The 21108-nt window shown below is 48.1% G+C and overlaps 2 protein-coding genes across 5 annotated transcripts in view; one reads left to right on the top strand and one right to left on the bottom strand.

Moving 5' to 3' along the window:
• Positions 1 to 3628: 3628 nt before the first annotated feature.
• Positions 3629 to 14043, top strand: GINS2 (GINS complex subunit 2). Its single transcript, XM_025369677.1, has 5 exons — positions 3629 to 3818; positions 5061 to 5175; positions 10061 to 10160; positions 13050 to 13176; positions 13381 to 14043. The coding sequence occupies exons 1-5, from the start codon at positions 3729 to 3731 to the stop codon at positions 13504 to 13506; spliced, it is 558 nt and encodes a 185-aa protein (XP_025225462.1). The 5' UTR covers positions 3629 to 3728; the 3' UTR covers positions 13507 to 14043.
• A 1446-nt stretch (positions 14044 to 15489) lies between these two features.
• Positions 15490 to 21108, bottom strand: part of GSE1 (Gse1 coiled-coil protein) — a 297677-nt gene continuing 292058 nt past the window's right edge. For 3 of the 4 annotated variants that reach the window (XM_025369676.1, XM_025369674.1, XM_025369675.1), the window contains 2 exons: positions 20330 to 20433; positions 15490 to 19272 (listed from right to left, as the gene is read on the bottom strand). In XM_025369676.1, coding sequence (XP_025225461.1) covers positions 19138 to 19272; positions 20330 to 20433 — 239 coding nt within the window. In that variant the 3' untranslated portion in view covers positions 15490 to 19137. The remainder of the gene's footprint in view (positions 19273 to 20329; positions 20434 to 21108) is intronic. The other variant, XM_025369673.1, reaches the window with a different exon arrangement.

Here is a 21108-nt window from a genome sequence, read left to right as displayed (position 1 = left end):
CACATCTGTAGTCCCAGCTACTTAGGAGGATGAGGTGGGAGGATGATTCGAGCCAAGGAGGCAGGGGCTGCAGTAAGCTGAGATTGTACCACTGCACTCCAGTCTGGGTGACAGACCCCATCTCAAAAATTAAAAAACAAGCCGGGCACAATGGCTCATGCCTGTACTCCCAGCACTTTGGGAGGCCAAGGCGGGCGGATCACGACATCAGGAGATCAAGACCATCCTGGCTAACACTGTGAAACCGTAGAGATGGGGTCTTGGCATGTTGCCTAGGCTGATCTCAAACTCCTGGCCTCAAGTGATCCTTCTGCCTGTTCTCTACTAAAAATACAAAAAATTAGCCGGGCGTGCTGGCGGGCACCTGTAGTCCCAGCTACTCGGGAGCCTGAGGCAGGTGAATGGTGTGAACCCAGAAGGCGGAGCTTGCAGTGAGCCAAGATCCTGCCACTGCACTCCAGCCTGGGAGACAGAGCGAGACTCTGTCTCAAAATAAAATAAAATAAAATAAATAATTAATTAAAAAACAAACAAAACAGCTTTATTGAGGCATAATTCACATACTATAAAATTCCCCCTTTTAAAGTCTACAATTCAGTGGTTTTTAGTATATTTACAGATTTGTGCAACGATCACCACTATCTAATTCCAGAACATTTCTGTCACCCCAGAAAGAAACCTTGTACCCCTAACTCCTCATTCTCCCTCCTCCAGCCCCTGGCAACCACTAATTCACTTTCTGTTTCTATGGATCTACCTATTTTGGACATTTCATAGGAATGGAATCATATAATATGTGGACTTTTGTGTCTGACTTATTTCACTTAGCATAACGTTTTGTTTTGTTTGAGACTGAGTCTCGCTCTGTCAACCAAGCTGGAGTACAGTAGTGCAATCATGGTTCACTGCAGCCTCCACTTCCGAGGCTGAAGCAATCCTTTCACCTCAGCCTTCTTAGTAGCTGGGACTACAGGTGTGTGTCTGTGTCAGTGTGCTGGACTTTTTTTTTTTTCTTTTGAGACAGAGTGCTGGAGTGCAGTGGCATAATCTTGGCTCACTGAAACCTCCACCTCCTAGGTTCAAGTGATTCTCCTGCCTCAGCCTCCCGAGTAGCTAGGACTACAGGTGTGTGCCACCACACCTGGCTAATTTTTGTATTTTAGTAGAGACAGGGTTTCACCATATTGGCCAGGTTGGTCTTGAACTCCTGACCTCGTGATCCTCCCGTCTTGGCCTTCCAAAGTGCTGGAATTATAGGCATGAGCCACCACGTCCCGCCTTTTTTTTTTTTTTTTTTTTAATATGGAGATGGTATCTCACTATGTTGCCTAGGCTGGTTTCAAACCCCTGGGCTCAAGTGATCCTCCCATCTCAGCCTCCCAAAGTGCTGGGATTACAGGTGTGAGCCACCGCTGGTATCACGTTTTTGAGGTTCATCCACGTTGTAGTGTGTACCAGGACTTCGTTATGATTTGCAGCCGATTACTACTCTAGCGTATGAATAGGCACCATTTTGTTTATACAGACATCAGTGGGCGGCCACTGGGCTGTTCACACATTTTGACTACTATGAATCATGCTGCTATGAAGGGAAAGACACAAGTCCACCAAGTGATTCTCACGCACTCAGGCTTGAGGCATCAGGAGAGCACCCTCTTGCAATCTGTAAAGCTATACACTTTCCCATCCTGTTCTTTCCAAAGCCCGGCGAGGCTAGCGGCAGCCCTGGCCCCATTTTACAGATAAGGACACCGAGGCTCTGTGCTGTGGACAACCAGGCTCTGGTCGCCCTCCTACCCACCCCACAGCAGCCTCTCTGAACCTCGGCTTTCTCATCTTTTCCTCTGCTCTTTTATAGGCTGGACAAATTAGGAAGTAAACCCTCGTCAGCTTTGGAACACAAATATTTGCCAGTGAAGAAAACATTCCCCATCAATCAAAACCGGGACAGGCTGGTCCATATGTCTGCAGCCGCCTCAGGGAGCTTCTGTTTTAGGAGGGGCCAGGTGGCCCACAGCTCCCCCTCCTCCCTGAACACTGCAGGCTCCTTCTCTTCCTACTTCATTTTGAAGATGCAGAGACAGGGGTTCCGAGTGGTCACGTGCCCTTGGTCACACAGCATCCAGAGTGACCTTTTATTTCTTCTCTTCAAGCATATTTGTCTTTTCTCTTTTGTTTTTATTTTTATTTATTTTAATAGAGATGGGGTCTTGGCATGTTGCCCAGGCTGATCTCAAACTCCTGGCCTCAAGTGATCCTTCTGCCTCTGCCTCCCAAAGTGCTGGGATGACAGGCGTGCCTGGCCAAGAGGATGTGTCTTCACACATGAAGGTAACTCAGCGAGAACTCCAGGTCTGTAAAGGACAACTTCCAAGTCAGATACACAACAGACACAGCTTTGTGAGCAGCCCTGTGAGCTTTAGGGCTTTATTTCACCTTCCTGGGGCTTCAGGGAGGTCGGAGGGGAGAGCACCTGGTTAGCTGGGGGAGGGAGCCGGGGGGCAGGGGCGGCTTTCGTGCTGGAATTCCAAACCCTGGAATCCTCGTGTCTCCTGTGACTTTTCTCGGGGCCTAATCATCAGGGTTTTAAATTCGACTGCAGTCGTAGAATAGCGCTTCACCTCCAGGAAGCTTTTCCGGCCATGACCACCCCATCAAAATCACCTGGCCCTGGATGAAATTCAGCTTTGTCTTCCCCGCGACTCCTGAATCCCAACTCCCAGGAGCGTGCACACAAACAATGGGCACCTGCGAGGGGATTCTGACACAGGTGAGCTCCAGACACCGCTCTGGCTTCACCTGCGCCCACTGTGCAGGGGCAGCCGGTCCAGCGAGCAGGTATTTGCTCAGGTGGTGCAAACCTACCGCTCCTGTCTCATCTGGGACTCCTGCCGAAGTGCACATTCTGAGCCCCTGCTCTGAAGTGTCCGTATTGGAAGCTGTGGGATGGGATGTAGGAATCTGCATTTTTATAGATTTTTTAAACAATGTGTGCAGAGAGGGCAGAAGATTGTGAAATTAATGGAAACAAGGTCTTCCCTCATCTCTCTGTCAGCCCAGGTGATGCCTAGTCCCGGGCCCGGTGCTGAGTTTAGGCCAATAAATGCGTGTACTCCTGATCTGGCACGATGGCTCACACCTGTAATCCCAGCACTTTGGGAGGTCGAGGTGGGAGGATCGCTTGAGGCCAGAAGTTCAAGACCAGCCTGAGCAATATAGCGAGATCCCAAATCCACGAAAAGTTGTTTAAAAATTAAAATAAAATAAATGCTTTTACTCTTGGCCCCATGCGGAACGCCGGCGTAGAAGCGGCCCCGAACCCCACCCCCGGCTCTTGACTAGGGCTGTTTGCGGCGGGCGCCGGGGGCAGGCGAAGGGACACTAAAGCTGGCGCCCGCCGCAGGAGGTCCTGACAGCGCCAGGTGCTCGCCCACGGGCGGGGCGGAGCCGGGGTGGGGGCGGGGCCTGTCCGCGGGCCGGGGCGGGGCCGGCGCTCAGCCTCCCTTGGCCTTGCCAGTCCGCGGGCTCTTTGCGACCGCGGTCTCCGCCCCCGCCGCCCGCAGACGGCGCCTATAGGCTGTCTACCGCGTTCCTATAGGCTGGCGCAGGCCGTCTTCCGGCCGGGGCGGGCTGCCGCCGTGGCGGGAAAACGGCGGCCGCGGCGTCTCCTCCCGGACGCTGAGGAGCCCGAGGACACCGTGAGGCTCTGGCCTGCCGCTCGCGCCGCCATGGACGCTGCCGAGGTCGAGTTCCTCGCCGAGAAGGAGCTGGTTACCATTATCCCCAACTTCAGTCTGGACAAGATCTACCTCATCGGGGTGAGGCCCGGGCCGGCCGTGGGGCGCATGGCGGGCGCCGAGGGGAGGGGAGGCCGGGCCGGGCGCGTCCGGGGCTCCCGCGTGGCCTTCAGAGCCGGGGTCGCGGGCTCGCCCTGCTTCCGCATGTGCGGAGGCCACCACTCCGCGCTTGACTCGCCCACCGCAGTTCCCGCTTCTCGGATGAGGAAAGCGAGGCTGCTCTCGTTGGCCAGTGGCCCCGAACGCCTGGGTTGACAGTGTTTTTTTGGTTTGTTTTTTGGTTTTTGAGACGGTCTCGCTCTGTCGCCCAGGCTGGAGTGCGGTGGCGCCATCTCGGCTCACTGCAGCCTCCGCCTCCCGGGTTCAAGCGATTCCCCTGCCTCAGCCTCCCAAGTAGCTGGGACTACAGGCGCCCGCCACCGCGCCCGGCTAATTTTTGTAGTTTTGGTAGAGACGGGTTTCACCGTGTTTGGCCAGGCTGGTCTCGAACTCCTGACCTCATGAGCCACCCGCCTCGGTCTTCCAAAGTGCTGGGATGACAGGCGTGAGCCACTGCGCCCGGCTTATTTATTTGGTAGAGATGGGGCTGGCCTCGAACTCCTGGGCTCCCGCAGGCGATCCTGCCACCTCGGCCTTCCAAAGTGCTGGGATTATGGGCAGGAGTCGGCTTTACCTCTGTTTGTTTGTTTTTGTCTTTATTTTTGAGATGGAGTTTCGCTCTATCGCCCAGGCTGGAGTGCGGTGGCGCCATCTCGGCTCACTGCAGCCTCCGCCTCCCGGGTTCAGGTGATTCTCCTGCCTCAGCCTCCCGAGTAGCTGGGATTGTGAGCCACCGCGCCCGCCCGGCTTTGCGTTTTTAGTATAAGGGAGGCACCTTGGCGCTGGGAGTCCTGGAGAAGGAGGGCGGACTCTGTACCTGCCCAGACCCACCTCCCTGCACCCCAGGACCCCAACATTGGGTGTGTGAAACCTGTTCTGGAGTTGGAGGGTGCAGGCGGGAGAGGGAGCACCCCCGACCCACTCCTTGGGGGATTTACATCCCCCTCCGTGGAAAGGCCGGAAGGACTGCGCTCCACTCTCGCAGGTGTCTTGGAGCCGCTTAGGAGGTGCTTTGTTCCGAGTCTGATAACAGTTGGGGTTTTATTATTTGCGTTTGGACTTCAGCCTCTGCCATGCCTTGCCTCTTATTTGATAGCAGTGACGCACAGTAATGCTTTTTTTGTTCTTTTTTAATGTTACGGGGAATTGTTTTACTTTTGTCAGGGGGACCTGGGGCCTTTTAACCCTGGTTTACCAGTGGAAGTGCCCCTGTGGCTGGCAATTAACCTGAAACAAAGACAGAAATGTCGCCTGCTCCCTCCAGAGTGGATGGACGTAGGTAAGGATGCAGTGGAGACTGGCTGACGAGTGGGTGGGGCTGGGCTTGGGATGATACCCTCTCCCAAGGGGTGGAGGCATGGGGCCTCCTTCCTGATTAGGTGCGTGCTCCCTCTGTTCTATTATCCACTGATCAGCTGAAAGGAATACTTCCCGATTCACCTCTCAGCAGAGTCTGCTAACCAGAGTTACTAATGTCATGTTAGGTTTTGGTGTATGTGAAAATTGTAGTTTATTTTTTGAGACGGGTCTGACTCCATCACCCAGGCTGGAGAGCAATGGTGCAATCTTGACTCACTGCAGCCTTCACCTCCTGGGTTCAAGTGATCCTCCTGCCTCAGCCTCCCAAGTAGCTGGGACCACTGGCGTGTGCCACCACACCCTGCTAATTTTTGCGTTTTTGTAGAAATGGGGTCTTGCCATGTTACCCAGGCTGGTATCAAACTCCTGGGGTCAAGTGATCTGGCCACCTTGGCAGATCTGCTGGGGTTACAGGTGTGAGCCACTGTGTCCAGCCTATATTTTAATGTAAGATACTTCAATTTGCTTTAAAATAAATATATGACCTTAAAGAAGCATTTGTTTTAAATTTTTAAAAGTTAAGTATAGATTAGCATGTTGAGAAGCAGTTATACAGAATGCATGAAAATAATATATCACAAAAGGGTCGAATATTATTCAGCTATAAAAAGGAATGGAATTCTGATACATGCTACTGCGCGAATGAACCTGAAACATCTTAAACATCTTGCTGAATGAAAGAAACCAGGCACAAAAGACCACACACTGTATCATTCCATTTCTATCAACTGTCTAGAATAGGCAAATCAATAGAGACAATAGATTACTAGTTGCTTAAGTACGGAGTCTTGCTTTGGGTGATGGAGGGATTGTGGAGTTTCTTTTTGGCATGATGAAAATTGGGATTGATTGAGGTAATGGTTGCCCAAGTCTAAATATACTAAACACCATTGACTTGTACACTTTGTTTTTAATAGCCCGCAAGTGCTACTAAAACGTGTGTGTGTGTGTGTGTGTATGTGTATATTTATTTATTTATTTTTTAGTGGAGATGGGGTCTTGCCATGTTGCCCAGGCTGGTCTCAAACTCCTGGACTCAAGTGATCCTCTCAGAGTGCTGGGATTACAGATATGAGTTGTTGCCCCTGGCCAGAAGGCTTTTTTAGCAGAGAGACCCACCAGGCCTGGCTCCATTAGTGCAGCATCCTCTCCTGGCCCCTTGTTTAAAATCAGTATCTGGCAATTTTGTTCCATCCACACCTGAGGTGATACATGGCAAGGGCCTATTTTATCGCAGGCTAGAGTCAGAAGGTGTGGAGAGTTCACCTTGAGCTTTTTGCCTGGGCTGGAGCCGTATTGTGGGAACAGTGAGGCACCAGTCTATAGACCCTACCCAACAGCCTGCTGCCTCCTGACTTCTGCACCACAGATAAGTCGTGCCTGTTCTGGACGGGGCACGGTGACTCACGCCTGTAATCCTAGCACTTTGGGAGGCCGAGATGGGCAGATCACCTGAGGTCAGGAGTTCAAGACCAGCCTGGCCAACATCGCGAAACCCCGTCTCTACGAAAAAATACAAAAATTAGTTGGGCATGGTAGTGGGCGCCTGTAATTCCAGCTACTTGGGAGGCTGAGACAGGGAGAATTGCTTGAACCGGGGAGGCGGAAGTTGTAGTAAGCCGAGATCATGCCACCGCACTCCAGCCTGGGAGACACAGCGAGACTCCGTCTCAGGAAGTTTAAAAAAAAAAAAAAAAAAAAAAAAGTTCTGCCTGTTCTGGGACTTCATTTAAATGGAATAATCTAGTATGTCGTTTTTTTTGTTTATGACTTCTGTTATCTAACATTGTTTTTGATATTCACCTGTTTATGTTCTCGACACAGACACAGAGCTCAGCTCCCAACCCCTTTCTCCACTACCTAAACTCATATCCACACTACCTAGTTAGTTCTTCCATTGCTGGATACTCTCCATACTATATATTTGTTCACCGATTCTTCTGTTGGTAGATATTTGGGATTCCCATTTTTGGCTTCTAAAAAACATTGAGAGACAGGGTTTCTCTGTTGCCCAGGCTGGATTGCAGTGGTTATTCAGGTGTGATCATAGTGCATTGCAGCCTCCAACTCCTGGGCTCAAGCGATCCTCCCATCTCAGCCTCTCTAGTAGCTGGGACTACTGGTGTGCACCAATGTGCCCAGCTCATTTCTGGCTTTTGAGACAGAGTCTCGCTCTGATGTCCAGGCTGGAGTGCAGTGACTAGATCATGGCTCACTGCAGCCTCCACCTCCTGGGCTCAAGCGAGCCTCCCGCTTCTGCTTCTTGAGTAGCTGGGACTACAGGTGTATACCATCACACTCAGCTAATTTTTATAGAGACAGGGTCTCACTTTGTTGCTCAGACTGGTTTTGATCTCCTGGGCTCCCACCTCGGTCTCCCAAAGTGCTGGGATTACAAGTGTGAGCCACTGTGCCTGGCTCATTTTGGCCATTAATAAGGCTTTTGTGAATATTCTTGTCCAAGTCTTCTCATGGATATGTTTTTTTCTCTTGGGTAAATAAACACCTAGAATGATGGACTTGCTGGATCTTAGGAGTAATGCTTAACTTTGTAAGTAACGGCCACCTGGTTCTTCAAAGCAGCTGAGCCTTTATCCTATAAGAAATATGAGTTCCCATTGTTCCATGTCCTGGCCAAAAATTTTGATTGTATCTTTTTTATTTGCTAGAAAGGTGGACCAGAGGTGTTTCATAAGCTGATTCAGATGTTAATAAAAGGATCACTCTTCTGTGTAGAGAAGGTCTGTGTGATAGGAGCAGAGCAGGGAATGAATCCAGGCAAGCACTGAGGGTGGCCTCTAGCTGATGGAGGTAGGAGATGTGGTGGGCGTCTAGGTGTGTTTTGAAGGAAGCAGCAGCAGGATTGGCTGAAGGACTGGCCATGGGGTGTGAGGGAGAAGAGTGAAAGCTGACAGCCAGGCTGTTGGCTGGAGGCCCAGAAGGAGAGGGAGTTGCTGTCTCCTGAGGTGGGAGGCTGCAGGAGCGGGCTGTGGGCTGCAGTGGGTATCAGCAGTTGGGGTTTGAACTGTTGTGCTTTCTGGATATCCAGGGGGAAGTTACAGCAGCAATGAGATTATTGAGTCAGGAGTTAGGGCTCAGGGGCTGATGGGGGTATAAATTTGGAGGTCTTTCTGAGCACATGGGTGGTATTTGGATGAGGTGGTGTGGATATGAGTTTAGGTAGTGGAGAAAGGGGTTGCAAGCTGAGCTCTGTGTCCCAGTGTCGAGAGGAGGAATTGCCAAGAGACAAAGAGGGGAGCCTAGTGCGTGCAGAAGAAAGCTCAGAGGGGTGTCTGGGGAGGGCCTTCTGTTTAAGGCAGTATCTATTAGCGTGTTTGGGAGGATCGAGCAGGGAGGGGACAGTGATCATTCAAGAGCATGAGAGCTGCTGGAGTGCCTTCCTGTGCAGGTGAGAGGGTCCAGGACACCTGGAAGGCTGATCCTCGAGTGCATAGGAGCTACGCAGGGAGTTTGGGGGGTGGGGTGGCATGTGGGTCACACTCAGCTGGGTGTCAGGTGAGAGGTGGGTGTTGGGTTGAGGTAGTGCTGGTGGCAATGAAGAGAGGGAAGAGAGGGTGAGTAGATCAAGGAACTGGGCCAGGATTGCAGGATGGCACCAAGGGCCCTAGGGATGGGTAGTTAGCCCTTTACAGAGGGACCCTGCAGCGTAGCTGTGCTCCGTGCTTGTCCCTTAGCTACATTCCACAGTCCACACCCGGGACAGGTTTCTCTGCAGAGGGGGAGGGCTGAGGGAGCTGGAGCATGTGTGAGAACAGTGCCGATGCTGGTGGAATTGGACACAGCTGTTTGATTCTAGACACTGGGCTTTAACCCCTCTAGGATACCATGCCTCCTCCCGGCTGGGTTGGCTTAACCCTCCTAGGATATTGTATCATGCCCAGGCTAGGGTGGCTTAACCCCTAGGATATTGTATCGCTCCTAGGCTAGGGTGGCTCAGCCCCCTAGGATATTGTATCGTACCCAGGCTGGGGTGGCTGAGACCCCTAGGATATTGTATCACGCCCAGGCTGGGGTGGCTCAGACCCCTAGGATATTATATCACACCCAGGCTAGGGTGGCTCTAGTTTTGTAAGTTGTCTTGTTCCCTTCTGAACAAGGCAGTATAAATAAATTTAAGTCACTGACTACTTTGATCACTTATTGCATCAAAGGTAAAATACTGACCAGGTATAGTGACTCACTCCTATAATCCCAGCACTTTGAGAGGCTGAGGCAGGACGATCACTTGAGCTTAGGAGTTTGAGACCAGCCTGGGCAACATTGTGAGACCTCGTCTCTACAAAAAAATAAAAAAATTAGCTAGTTATGGTGGCATGTGCCTGTGATCTCAGCTACTCCTTGGGAGGCTGAGGCAGGAGGATTGCTTGAGCCCGGGAGATTGAAGCTGCAGTGAGCTGTGATGTTGCCACTGCACTCCAGCCTGGGCATGAGAGAGAGACCGTCTCAAAAAAAAAAAAAAAAATGCAGTAAAGGTAAAGTATTTTGCTGTTTCCCTAAAAAAGAAAAACAAAAACAAAAAACACAACAAACATCAAACTTTTGACTCTAACATTCTTTTTAGGAATATGTTCTATAGGCCAAAGCAGCAACAAAAATTTACCTTTTGGAGAGAAAGTTTCAAGGGAGGCCTCAAATCATCTAGTTAATGATACAAATGTCCCAAAATATTTTTTCATGTATTTGCTAGTTGATGATGTATTTGCCAGATAATATAGGCACTAGGTAAATTTGGAAGGTTTAATAAATATCTATGATGGTAAAATGTATTAACTTTTAAATTTCAGAAAAGTTGGAGAAGATGAGGGATCATGAACGAAAGGAAGAAACTTTTACCCCAATGCCCAGCCCTTACTACATGGAACTTACCAAGCTCCTATTAAATCAGTAAGTAGCTCTCACCTCTTTGAGGCCACACCCAAGACTGGATGGACTCGCCATGCCCTTCCTCCAACCCTTGCCTTTCCTCTCCGCTTCTCTGCTTATTGCCTCAGTAAGTGGCAGCACTGGCCACCCTGTTTCTCAGGTCAGTGACCAGGAGGTCATCTGTGTACACACACCTGCCAGGTGTACTCTGTCTCTGTGTGTCTTTCTCTCTGTTCTTTCCCTTTATCTCTCATTTTTCCTTTTCTCCACCCCCTGGTGAAGCCCTTGGCTCTTTTTGCTCTGCCTCAAATCACTCGACATTGGACCGTGGTGTGAGCCACCAGTATCTCACAGAATCGGCAGTAGCCATTCTTTGCCACGTATGTGTTGTGTTTAGTACAGCTTTACTCCTGTTTCTCCTTGTAGTAGGTGGATTTGAGTTTTTTTGTGTCTTTCGCAGGAAAGGCCAGAGGACTCACATTTGCCTCTGCCCTTGGTTTACAGGAAAGCCCACTTCCTGGCAAAATCATGCTGTAGTAACCCCGTAACTTGTTTGCCTTCATCCATACTGGCTCCTCTCAGCTTCCCATTCGTTCTTCACATCACAGTCAGAGTGGCCTTGGAAAGGCAGAACTGCCATGTGACTCCCTGCTTAAAATCCTCAGTCTTCACTCTAAAGTCCTGAGCATGGTGTTCAAGCAGTGTGAGCCTGGTGCGTGCTCCCCCTCCCTCTTTCACCCTCTTACAGCTCTTTCCTCTGCTTCTGGAGGGCTCAGGCTCACACTGGCCCCTGTCACTTCTTTAAGAATTCTGACTTTGCATATACTGTTCTCTGCCCTATAAGTCCGTCCTTTCCCTGCTCCTGCTCACCTCCGCTGGTTAGTATAACATGTCTCTTCTGGGTTCAGCATACATGTTCTCTTGGCAGCTCTACACATTGCTATGGCATTTGCCAGCTGTAATTTTCTTGTTTGTCTGGCTGTGCCATCACATGTACCCATTCTAAATGGGCAGGGACTGGGTCTCGTATGCATATGTCCCCAGCGAGATGCCTGGGGCTCATGTTTGTTGAGTGAAAGAGTGAAACTAGTAAAGAAGGCAGACAAGTGGATAATTTTGCTTGGGAGGTACTTAGAATGTCATTTGTACAATGTCAAGCTTCTGAAGCCCCCTGGGCATCTTTTAACTGGGTTCAAGAGCAGAACTAGAATAAAACATTGGGACACTAGTACTACTGCATGCTGCAGAGCAGCAGGAAGGCCTGGGGGCCCACCGAATGGCACTGCTGAATTTAAAGGAAGACTTGGGGACACAGCATGGGCTTGTGCTTAGGCTGATATGAGGCTGCAGTCAGCTCATGAATTTCATAAAAAGCCGAGAACCAGCAATGCAGCAAGCAGTGGCGTTTGTCCCATAGGCCTGGTTCCTGGTGTGGTGGGGGAGAGATGCGGGCCTGGGAGCCCATAGTGAATCTTCAGTGTGACCAATGCTTTTGACAGTCCATCAGAGCACAGTAAGGCCAAGTGGTGCCAGAGAGGGCTCATAGAGGTTTGCTGGGAGGGCAGACTTGTAGGAGGTGGATGGTAGGAGAGAGGGCAGTGAGGCAGGAGGAGCTGATGTGCTCTGGCACAGAGTGTGGAGGACCTGGTGTAGCCAGGCAAGCAGGTATTTGAGCATGTGTAGTACATTCATGGGAGCAGGGGAGTGGAGGCATAGATTCTGCTGCAGTGGCCAGCCCCTGGGAGGGGCATGTGGCCTCAGAGGGACCTGAGAGAGACTGCAGTGGTGGGGTCAGTAGCTGGAAGGGAGAGGATCTATAAACAGGCTAGGTAAGAATTTGGCATTAGCTAGGTGAGGGGGCCTATTCATGTTTTGTTTTTGAAGTTCAATATGTATGTAGTTTTTATCAAAAACCTTGTTTTATAATTCATTTGGTTAAGGGACTTAGTTTTACATATGTTCTTCTGTTCAGTTGATGAGGAGTTGGGGTCTGTTGTTTTTTAACCTGCTGTTCAGAGCACAAGATCTAAATGTTTGGGGGTTTATAAATAACACTCACCACATAAATTTTGTACCAGTGATTTGCCTCTTACTAATCAGGAGTTATTTGTAGCATATGGAGAGAGAATGTCTAGCGTAACCTGTAATGCCTAGCAATGAACAATATTTGCTTCTGCTTTTAACTTGTAGTTTTTCTTTCAAGGTTAGTTTAAAATATTTCACAAAGGGAGCCTCAACTTTGTGAAAGCCTTCCTTCAGCCCTTGCTGACTTTGAGCTTCTAGCCAGAATTTTGCTATGTGTAGGTGTGCTCGCTGTATACTAATTTGCAGTTTCTTCTGTGATTTTTGAAAATTGTTTTTGTCTTCTCTGAAGAGCAGGAGAGTCTCTTCCCTTCAGGGCTTTTATGAGGATAGAAATGCCAGGTAAAGTGCTGAGCCCAGTACCTGGCATGGAGCTGGTGTTCTGCTTCTTTAGGCTGTGACCCCTGGATTCCTGGTGGGGAATAGGGAGATCTGCTCAACACTCTGTAAGTAAGGAGCGATAGAACTCGACCTTTCAGCCAGCCCTTGAAACCGATTCCTTGTAGATGGAGGTTATGCAGCACAGAACGCTGTTATCCTGAGACAGAGGGTTCTGACTTAGAGCTTTAGGTAAACAGAAGTCCTGTTCAGCAGCCTGCCATGGGATAGTTACCGTGAGCAAAAGAAACACCATGTGGATCACTGCTGAATGTCCTTGGCACCAAGCTTAACTGCTACACATCTTTACATCCTAAAGTTGAAAACAAAGCAAAACAGACTTGCTGAGTCTGGAATAGCCGGAGTATTTTGCCTGAAAAGAGCCACTCTATCCAGCATTGCCTCAGCTTATCGAGTGTTCCCTGACTGACTTACCCCTTGCTCCTTTAGTGCTTCAGACAACATCCCGAAGGCAGATGAAATCCGGACCCTGGTCAAGGATATGTGGGACACTCGTATAGCCAAACTCCGAGTGTCTGCTGACAGCTTTGTGAGACAGCAGGAGGCACATGCCAAGGTAGGTGCCGCCTCACCTGGGTGCTAGTGGCCTTGATGCTGCATAATTTCACATGGCCTCCTGTCTGCTGAGGCTATTACAGGCAGGCATTACTAGCTGTGCTTTTTAAAAAGTTCATTGGTTTCTTATTTTTATTCGGTAGAGTTTACCATTTTCTCAAAATCAAAAACTCCTTGGCCAACTTGGTCTGTTTTCTTGTTTTAGCTGGATAACTTGACCTTGATGGAGATCAACACCAGCGGGACTTTCCTCACACAAGCACTCAACCACATGTACAAACTCCGCACAAACCTCCAGCCTTCGGAGAGTACTCAGTCTCAGGACTTCTAGAGAAAGGCCTGGTGCGGGCGGCTTGCCGGGGGATGTGAGTGCTCAGGACGTGATGAGGTACTCGTGGTTCTGGAGCTCTAGAAACACTTTGAATGCATGAAAAACATGTGATGGTGCAAGGAATGGATTCAAGACATTGTTGGAGAAGCAACAAGTTTGTGATTAGTCCTTAAAACTTAGCTCCCTGGAACATTGTTCAATTCCACATTTGTTTCTAGAAACCAGCCTTTTTTTTTCCCCCTTTTGAGAAAGAAAAAAGCTTTAGGCAAATAAGTTATTCTCCCTAGCAGAGCCACATGGGTCTCCTGCGTGGAATCTGTCACACTCGGGCAAGTGTTCAGTGACTGGTAGGTATAGATACAGCAGGAGTGGCCATGTGGCCCACAGCTTTTTTCTGCCTTCTTAATCCTGGTTTCTTGGGCTGAATTTGGACTCTCCCGGAGGTGGCTCACAGGGAAGGATGGCAGATGGTGCAGCTAACAATGCTAACCAGTGCTTTTCCTCTGAGCCCTGATGCACAATAAACATGAACCCAACCCAACTCTGACTCTTTAGGTTTTTGTCCTGCGTAACTACCAAGTAAAAGGACTGAGCCTGTGGCTGAGATGACTCAGTAAACTAAACTGAGGCACACAGCAGTCAACTGGAAACTGCAGACCAACACCTGGGGTGTCTCATTCTCTTGGTTACTTCTAGCTCAGGTTTAATGGGTTTCTTATCAAGGAGAGTCAGGAAAAAAACAAAACCAATGTATTGAGCACGAGTGACACTTAAGACAATGCTAGAAGAAAAGTCAGACTTTTAACACTGCCCTGATGCATTTAGGGAAGGATTCTTTGTTGTAGGTAACAGTGGGCTCAGGGGAAATTATTTTTTTCCTAAGAGAAAATTACTTAATTTATAGCATTTTGGAATGGTTAGGTCCTTTACAGAAATGACATTACCTTGAGAGATGAAATGATTGACCAGCATCATGCAATGGATAGAAGGTTCTGTAACTAGCTTTAAAAAAAAGTTTAAATTTTTTTTTTACGGTGGCTCACGCCTGTAATCCCAGCACTCTGGGAGGCTGAGGCGGGTGGATCACAAGGTCAGGAGATTGAGACTATCCTGGCTAACATGGTGAAACCCCATCTCTATTAAAACACACACACAAAAATTTGCCGGGTGTGGTGGCACGTGCCTATAGTCGCAGCTACTTGGGAGGCTGAGGCAGGAGAACGGCTTGAACCCGAGAGGCGGAGGTTGTAGTGAGCCAAGATCACGCCACTGTATGAGAGCAAGACTCCATCTCAAACAAATTTTTAACTTTGTTTTTAGACAGGGTCTTGTTCTGTCACCCAGGCTGCAGTAGAATGGGGTGATCATAGCTCACTGCAGCCTCCAACTCCTGGGTTCACGCAGTCCTCCCACCACAGCCTCCCAAAGCACTGGGGTTGCAAGCATGAGCTGCCATGCCTGGCCAGCCTGTTTTTGGCTGGACACCAGTGGGCCAAAAGCAGTGGGGTGCTGTTTGGGGAGCTCTGAGAATCACATGTGTGACAGGCTGAACCTAAAAAGACCATCCCCCAGCTTCGGCCCTACAGTGTCTTGCATGCTGTGCACTATTGGCTCCATGTTGCTGCCCACGTGTCCCCGCCAGGCAGGTGTTGGGGGTTATTTGGACACTGAAGGGTCAGACCTGGAAGACTGGGACCAAAAGAATAGGTCTCTATAATTTAAGGTGCTGTTCATAGTTAGTTCAGGTCGTAAGACTTGTTCTTTCATCTTACCCTTCCTCGGAATCCTCTTGCTTTCATCTGGGGATCTTTTAGAATGAAACTACTTGTTATTGTGGAGGGCAAGGGGTCCTAATGCCCTCCTCTTAGAACCTGAGCCAGTCGAGGCAGCTGCATCTGTCTACGTGTTTTATCTGTGGAGATGTATAGTTATGGAGCTTTTTTTGTTTGGCCTTGTTTTATTATATCATAAAAAAGATTTTCCTTTTAACATGATTTAGGAAGATTTTATTTTTTGGATGTTGTCAGAAATTACAGCAATATATTCATAAATACCTAATTACTACATTCAACAAATAATATTACAATACAATTAATTCAAACAAGTACACTTAGAACAGGTTTAATTTCACAGCATCTAAACTGCCCCCAGAGTGACCGAGGCACCGGTGTTCCTCCCTCCCACCTGTGTATGGGTTTACTGTTCTAGAATTAAGCACAGGGTACATACAAAATAACACCAATTAGCATGGTCTTCCTCAGGTCAAGGCAGAGTTAAGGAGTTTTTTTAGGTTAAGCACTGGATCGAAAAGTTGGGGACAGGCTACTGCAAGTAGTAAGAAAGTCAACAGCTTGGTTACTTGAAAGAGTATAGAGATTGCTAAGTGGCTAATATACACTTTAAAGAGGAACAGAATTGGTTTGTGCTGACCATCTCCATCTTGTGGTGGATCCCTGGAATTTTCTACACTTGTGTGAAACACGTGGCTCAGGGAAAGGGGGAGTGGAGTATCTGGTTTGAAATTCAGCTTAATTTTTGAGATTTGGCAGTATATTACGAGCTACTTGAGGAAAACAGCATTCTGCTACAAACTGCAGATTCCCTGTGTTAGAATCCTTCACCGCTGAAGGTGTGGGCTCCTTTTTGATGCTCTCTGAATACTCTTAATGGTGCAACCTATCAGAATGTTAGTCCCAATTCAGTGCTTTATTCCTTTAAGATTAGAATGTAGACTAAAATGTGGAAAATCCCGTCTTGGTCACTTATCTGAGACAATTGATTAGGAACATATTTTATCGTCAGTCTGGCTCTGATTATATGAAACAAAGAAAAATAACCTGTTTCAATGAGGAACCAGATAATTTACTATTGGAAGGTATCCCTCTGCAGAGGACAGATGGCAGTTCCCTTCCAGGTAATGTAGGAAGATGGTTGAAGGACCGAGCCGAGGGCTTCACGTACATCCTGACATACAGGTGGCATAATCGACTCCAGAGCGGATTTGACGTATTACTCAACGTGAAATAGCTGAACAAAAAACTTGAGATTGCATGTCAATTTTTAAGCCCAACTGAAAACAGACTTAGGTGCTACTGTGTTGAGAATCATCTGAAATCATCTGAAGTTTTCAAAGTATGAAACTAATTGTTGGATGGGAAAACCATGATTGGGTACTGTGTCTTGGGTGGTGTGCTTTCATTTTTGAGAAACACTTCTTACCTTTTTCTTAGTTTATTCATGTTGCCTCACTGGTTTGTATTCTGATTGTCGTATTTCTTGAGCAAGAGTACTCAAATCGCCACAAGTAGGTGGAAGGATGGGGAGACTGGGCGAGAAGCTCAAGGACCGGGCAGAAGTGGGGTTTCCAATGGCAGGGGAGAAGCCAACTATTGCTAACACAGTGACACTGCTTCCACCCTGGGCAGATCCCTCATGGTGTACCACCTGTCCCCTGTGCTGTCACAGAAACTCCAACCAAGGGAGCACCCCTTAGATGGTAAGGGATGAGCTATGTTTTTAAGTTATCGGATCTACTTTTCCCTTTTACTTTAGCCAAGGCCATTACCAAAAGCATCCAGACATCTGTGATGGAGGAGGTGGCCTGAGAGCAGAAGTGCTAAGATGTGACTCTTAAGCCTTCAGACCAGAAACCTCAAGCAGGTTTTCAGTGGAGAAATCCAGTGAGATTTTTGCCCTGATCGTTTGTAGCCGACTCCCTCTGAACACCTGTGGGACATGTTGAGCTCCCAGTGTCTTTCGAGGGGAGGCCGCAGCACAGCCCCTCGAGTTCTCTTCCAGCTGCTTCTGTGGAGAGGAAGGCGCTTGTTGACTGCTGATAATACTGGCGGTACATTTGTCTGAGTTTGCTAATAACTGGAAGATTCTTGGCAGACATACAAAGCAAACTGTGCGGGGGCAGATAAAGCGACACGATGCCAGCTGCCAGCAAGCTGTTCTGCGCATCAAGGGCTAGAGCCAAGGGCTCTACCACTGGTCACAGCAGTGAGCAGCCAGCACACAGGTCAGGCAACCTGCCCTGAGCTCAGGCCTCCACCCCCCAGACCAGTGACTGGCAGCCCTGGCCTCTGGTGAGGGCCCTTGGGAGCAAGAGAGGCCTTCTTGATCTAAACACTGCCTCCATAGGCAGTAACTAGGACAAGGAGGAAGACTTGCCCATTGCTTTGCCTTGGTGTGATGAGCCCAGTTTCTGACCATTCCTGTGGTTGTCACAGTAAGTTCAAAAAAGAGGGGTTCAGCTCAGACCTCGTGGCTTTTACAAAGCATTGTATTTAAATAAAGCCTCTGACATTCCTATTCTGTACCTGCTCTCAGACACTTTAGAATTCTATCACAGAAATCACTGACTTCCTGAAAGGTTTTTAAAAGCCCCCACCCATGTGTGCACATGATTGTCACACATAGGTTCTATGGACCTCCTCCCTTGATAGCAATGGGTAATATTTGCTATTAGCTTGTCCAGATGCTGGGGGCGGGGCGGGGAGGGGGAGTGGAGGAGGTAAGCAGTAGCGCATGGCTTTCTACGGCAGCTTCTGGTACAACTCAAACTAAAAATGAAGTGATCGCATAGGCGCCAGTGGTAAGCTCTTTTACTTTTCTTCTTCTTTAATTTTTAAAAACACTTCAATATTTTAATGTCCTGACCAGCAGCAGTACAAACACTAAAAGCAAGGTTTTTTTTTTTTGCCCAAAAAAACAAAACAAACAAAACCCCCAAACAGGAAAAACAAACAAAAATCCCCCAAACCACATATTAAAAATGGCAGGCTTTTTATAACAATAGTTAAAGTAATAAAAACATACAAAACTTTGTTTTTTTAATATATATACACAGTACAAGGCTGAAGCACCTTTGACTTTTCTCTCAAAATTTACGTCTGTATGAAAACCCCACCCACTGTAGCAACAATCTGGTGGGTGTGAAGCTGTGTATACACAGAGCTCTGTACATGCTCCCCACGGAGTAATAAAAAGGTACCTTCAGTTTGTGAATTGGTTTTATCTTTAGGTAAGAGCTTTTCCAGGGAAAAGCCTTTGGGTTGCTTTGTGTGCTCCTAGGACTTGTTGCTTTGAAGAAAATTTTGCAGAAAAGTAAATGAAACAAATAAGCCCTTTTTTTAACTTACAATGCACCCAACCTTTTCAGCTGAAGCAAGTTTCACTCCTGGGAGGAATGAGACTGGCCCCATCACTGCGGCAAAAGCAAACTGGGCTTGAGGCATAGTAACATGGCAACACAAGAAAGAACAGAACCGGTTTGATCCACTCATCTGCACAGGGGGCTGTCAATGATCACGTTTTAGTGTTGCTAATGGAGCCTTCACGTTCAGATTAAGAAATAATGTGGGCGAGGAAGGACTAAAACCACCTTTAAAAAGAAAAAGTATGGGCAATCCTACATTGGTTGCTCGCTGAATGACAATGGTGATTCAATTGCATTGACGTCAAGGTGAGTTCATTCTTTTTTTCTGGAGCCTGGAATCCTTTGCTTCATGCATGGCACATTCTCATTTTGTAAGCTTCAAACCTCCCAGTGAAAAATATTAAATATTCAAGGTAATAAAATAGATAATATTTCTATACTATAGGTTCGGCCTAGTGCAAGGGAAACCGTCACCTGGGGTATCCCTTCAGGTAGCCCCTAGGCCAGTGCATTGCAGGCAAGGCAAGGCACTTTCGTAAGTGGTCCAGTTCTGCCTGGAGCCGCTCCCGTTCTGAGACCATCTTCTGTTTCTGGCTCCTCAACTCCTGGAGAGAGGGGAAATTTGTGTCAAAACCAATCCATTTCCTCTGTAAGAACAAGCATGTGGTGTACAAACATGCTGGATGGAAGGGCAAACCTACATTTGAAAATGTCCCAGCCGGGCATGGTGGCTCACGCCTGTAATCCCAGCACTTTAAAAGGTTGAGGCGGGCAAATCACGTGAGGTCAGGAGTTCGAGACCAGCCTGGCCAACATGGGGAACCCCCATCTACTAAACAAAAAAATTAGCCAGGCGTGGTGTCCTATGCCTATAATCCTAGCTACTCAGGAGGCTGAGGCAGGAGAATCGCTTGAACCCAGAAGGCAGAGGTTGCAGTAAGCTGAGATTATGCCATTGCATTCCAGCTTGGATGACAGACTTCACCTCAAAAAAGTCTCCTTTTCAGCCTGTGTTCTGTCCCTGGCTCTTCCAGAGTCTTAAGAATCGGCGTCTGCTGCTGTCTTGGCTCAAATTCGGAGTTCTTGGAACCCCCAGATGTAAAAACTTTGGGAGTGATCTGAGACCTGCTTCCCATCCCTGCCCCCACAAGGACATCTGCTGGACCAGTCCTGCTAGTGTGGCTGTGAGCCGGGTGAGATGGTTTTGGTTGCTTCAGCTTCCCTTCTCTAATAAAACCCTGCTGCTCTCCTTAGCAAATCACAGTAGGGGAGACTGATACAGGCAATAATTCATTCTGCAAACAGCATCTGTACCCTTCCAGGATCAATATTCTATGTTAAAGATAGTTCCTTCCTTACCTAAATCCTAATCAACTAGTGTCTGAATTTTCCCCTTTAGGAGACAGTGGTCTTGTTCTGTCAACCAGGCTGGAGTGCAGTGGCATGATCGGAGCTCACTGCAGCCCTGAACTCCTGGGCTCATATGATCCTCCTGCCTCAGCCTCCCAAAGTGCTGGGATTACAGGTGTGGGCCACTGCATGCAGTCCAAATTGTGACCTCTTAAGAGCACATTTCCTCTTTGAAACTTATCTTCATGGGTGCTTCTGAACCCAAACTCAAAAGGTTGCGTGTTTGAACGTTTCTGTCCCTTCCCAACTCACCGCCACGCTGTGGGAGAGCTGCTCTGCTGTCAGGCTGAGGCTGTAGTGCCGGGCCTCCAGTCGTCTGCATTGTGTCTGCAACACCTGCCGTTCCAGATTTTGCTCTGAAAAGACAAGAGATGGTAATGTATCTTCTGTGTGCAGGGGCCCCAAGGCCTGGCAAATGCTCTCCTCTTCACACACTGCCCAGCAGAGCCCAAAACCTCTCTCCAATGCAGCCAGCAAAGGCCTCTCCTGTGGGCCACAATGTTCCCAGCCCTTTGAACTGCACCAATACATGCACAAACATCACTAAATTAAGCCCAAGACACAGGAATAAAGACAAAGGATCCAGGACTTAAAGGCAATTTGATACAGATTAGGAAGAAATTTGATGGCCTTAAAATGCATCTTTTAAAAACAAAATAGGCTTTCAGTTTAGGCTGCTGGAAAAAGGCCAGAGTAAACTTAAAGCACAGATTTAATTAATAAAATAAAGCCTCTGCTCTACCAAAGGATACCAGGCCTAGTTTTAATAGGAGGGTGACTTCAAATATTTAAGGACAAATCCCTACTTTATACAGAGTGTTACAGGGAAACTGCTAACAATCTGGATAACAAAGTACAATAAAACTAGAGTCTAATACTAATGAACATACATTAAAAATCCTAAAAGTACTAACGAATTCAACGAGGATGGAGCAACATCAAGAAAAAAATCAAAGGATGAAAAACTCTGGAAATGGGAACCTTCACTCTTTAATGGGATGCTTTAAAGTTTCACAGACAAGGGCCCCACC

The sequence above is a fragment of the Theropithecus gelada genome, chromosome 20, assembly GCF_003255815.1.
Source record: "Theropithecus gelada isolate Dixy chromosome 20, Tgel_1.0, whole genome shotgun sequence".
NCBI lineage: Eukaryota > Metazoa > Chordata > Mammalia > Primates > Cercopithecidae > Theropithecus > Theropithecus gelada.
This window is presented reverse-complemented; position numbering and strand designations above follow the sequence as displayed.

Bases quoted from the DNA above. Each gene is read 5' to 3' on its own strand.
- GINS2 (XM_025369677.1), top strand. From the start codon at position 3,729: ATGGACGCTGCCGAGGTCGAGTTCCTCGCCGAGAAGGAGCTGGTTACC. The intron at 3,819-5,060 runs GTGAGGCCCGGG...TACTTTTGTCAG, and splicing joins ACAAGATCTACCTCATCGGG to GGGGACCTGGGGCCTTTTAA. The intron at 5,176-10,060 runs GTAAGGATGCAG...TTTAAATTTCAG, and splicing joins TCCAGAGTGGATGGACGTAG to AAAAGTTGGAGAAGATGAGG.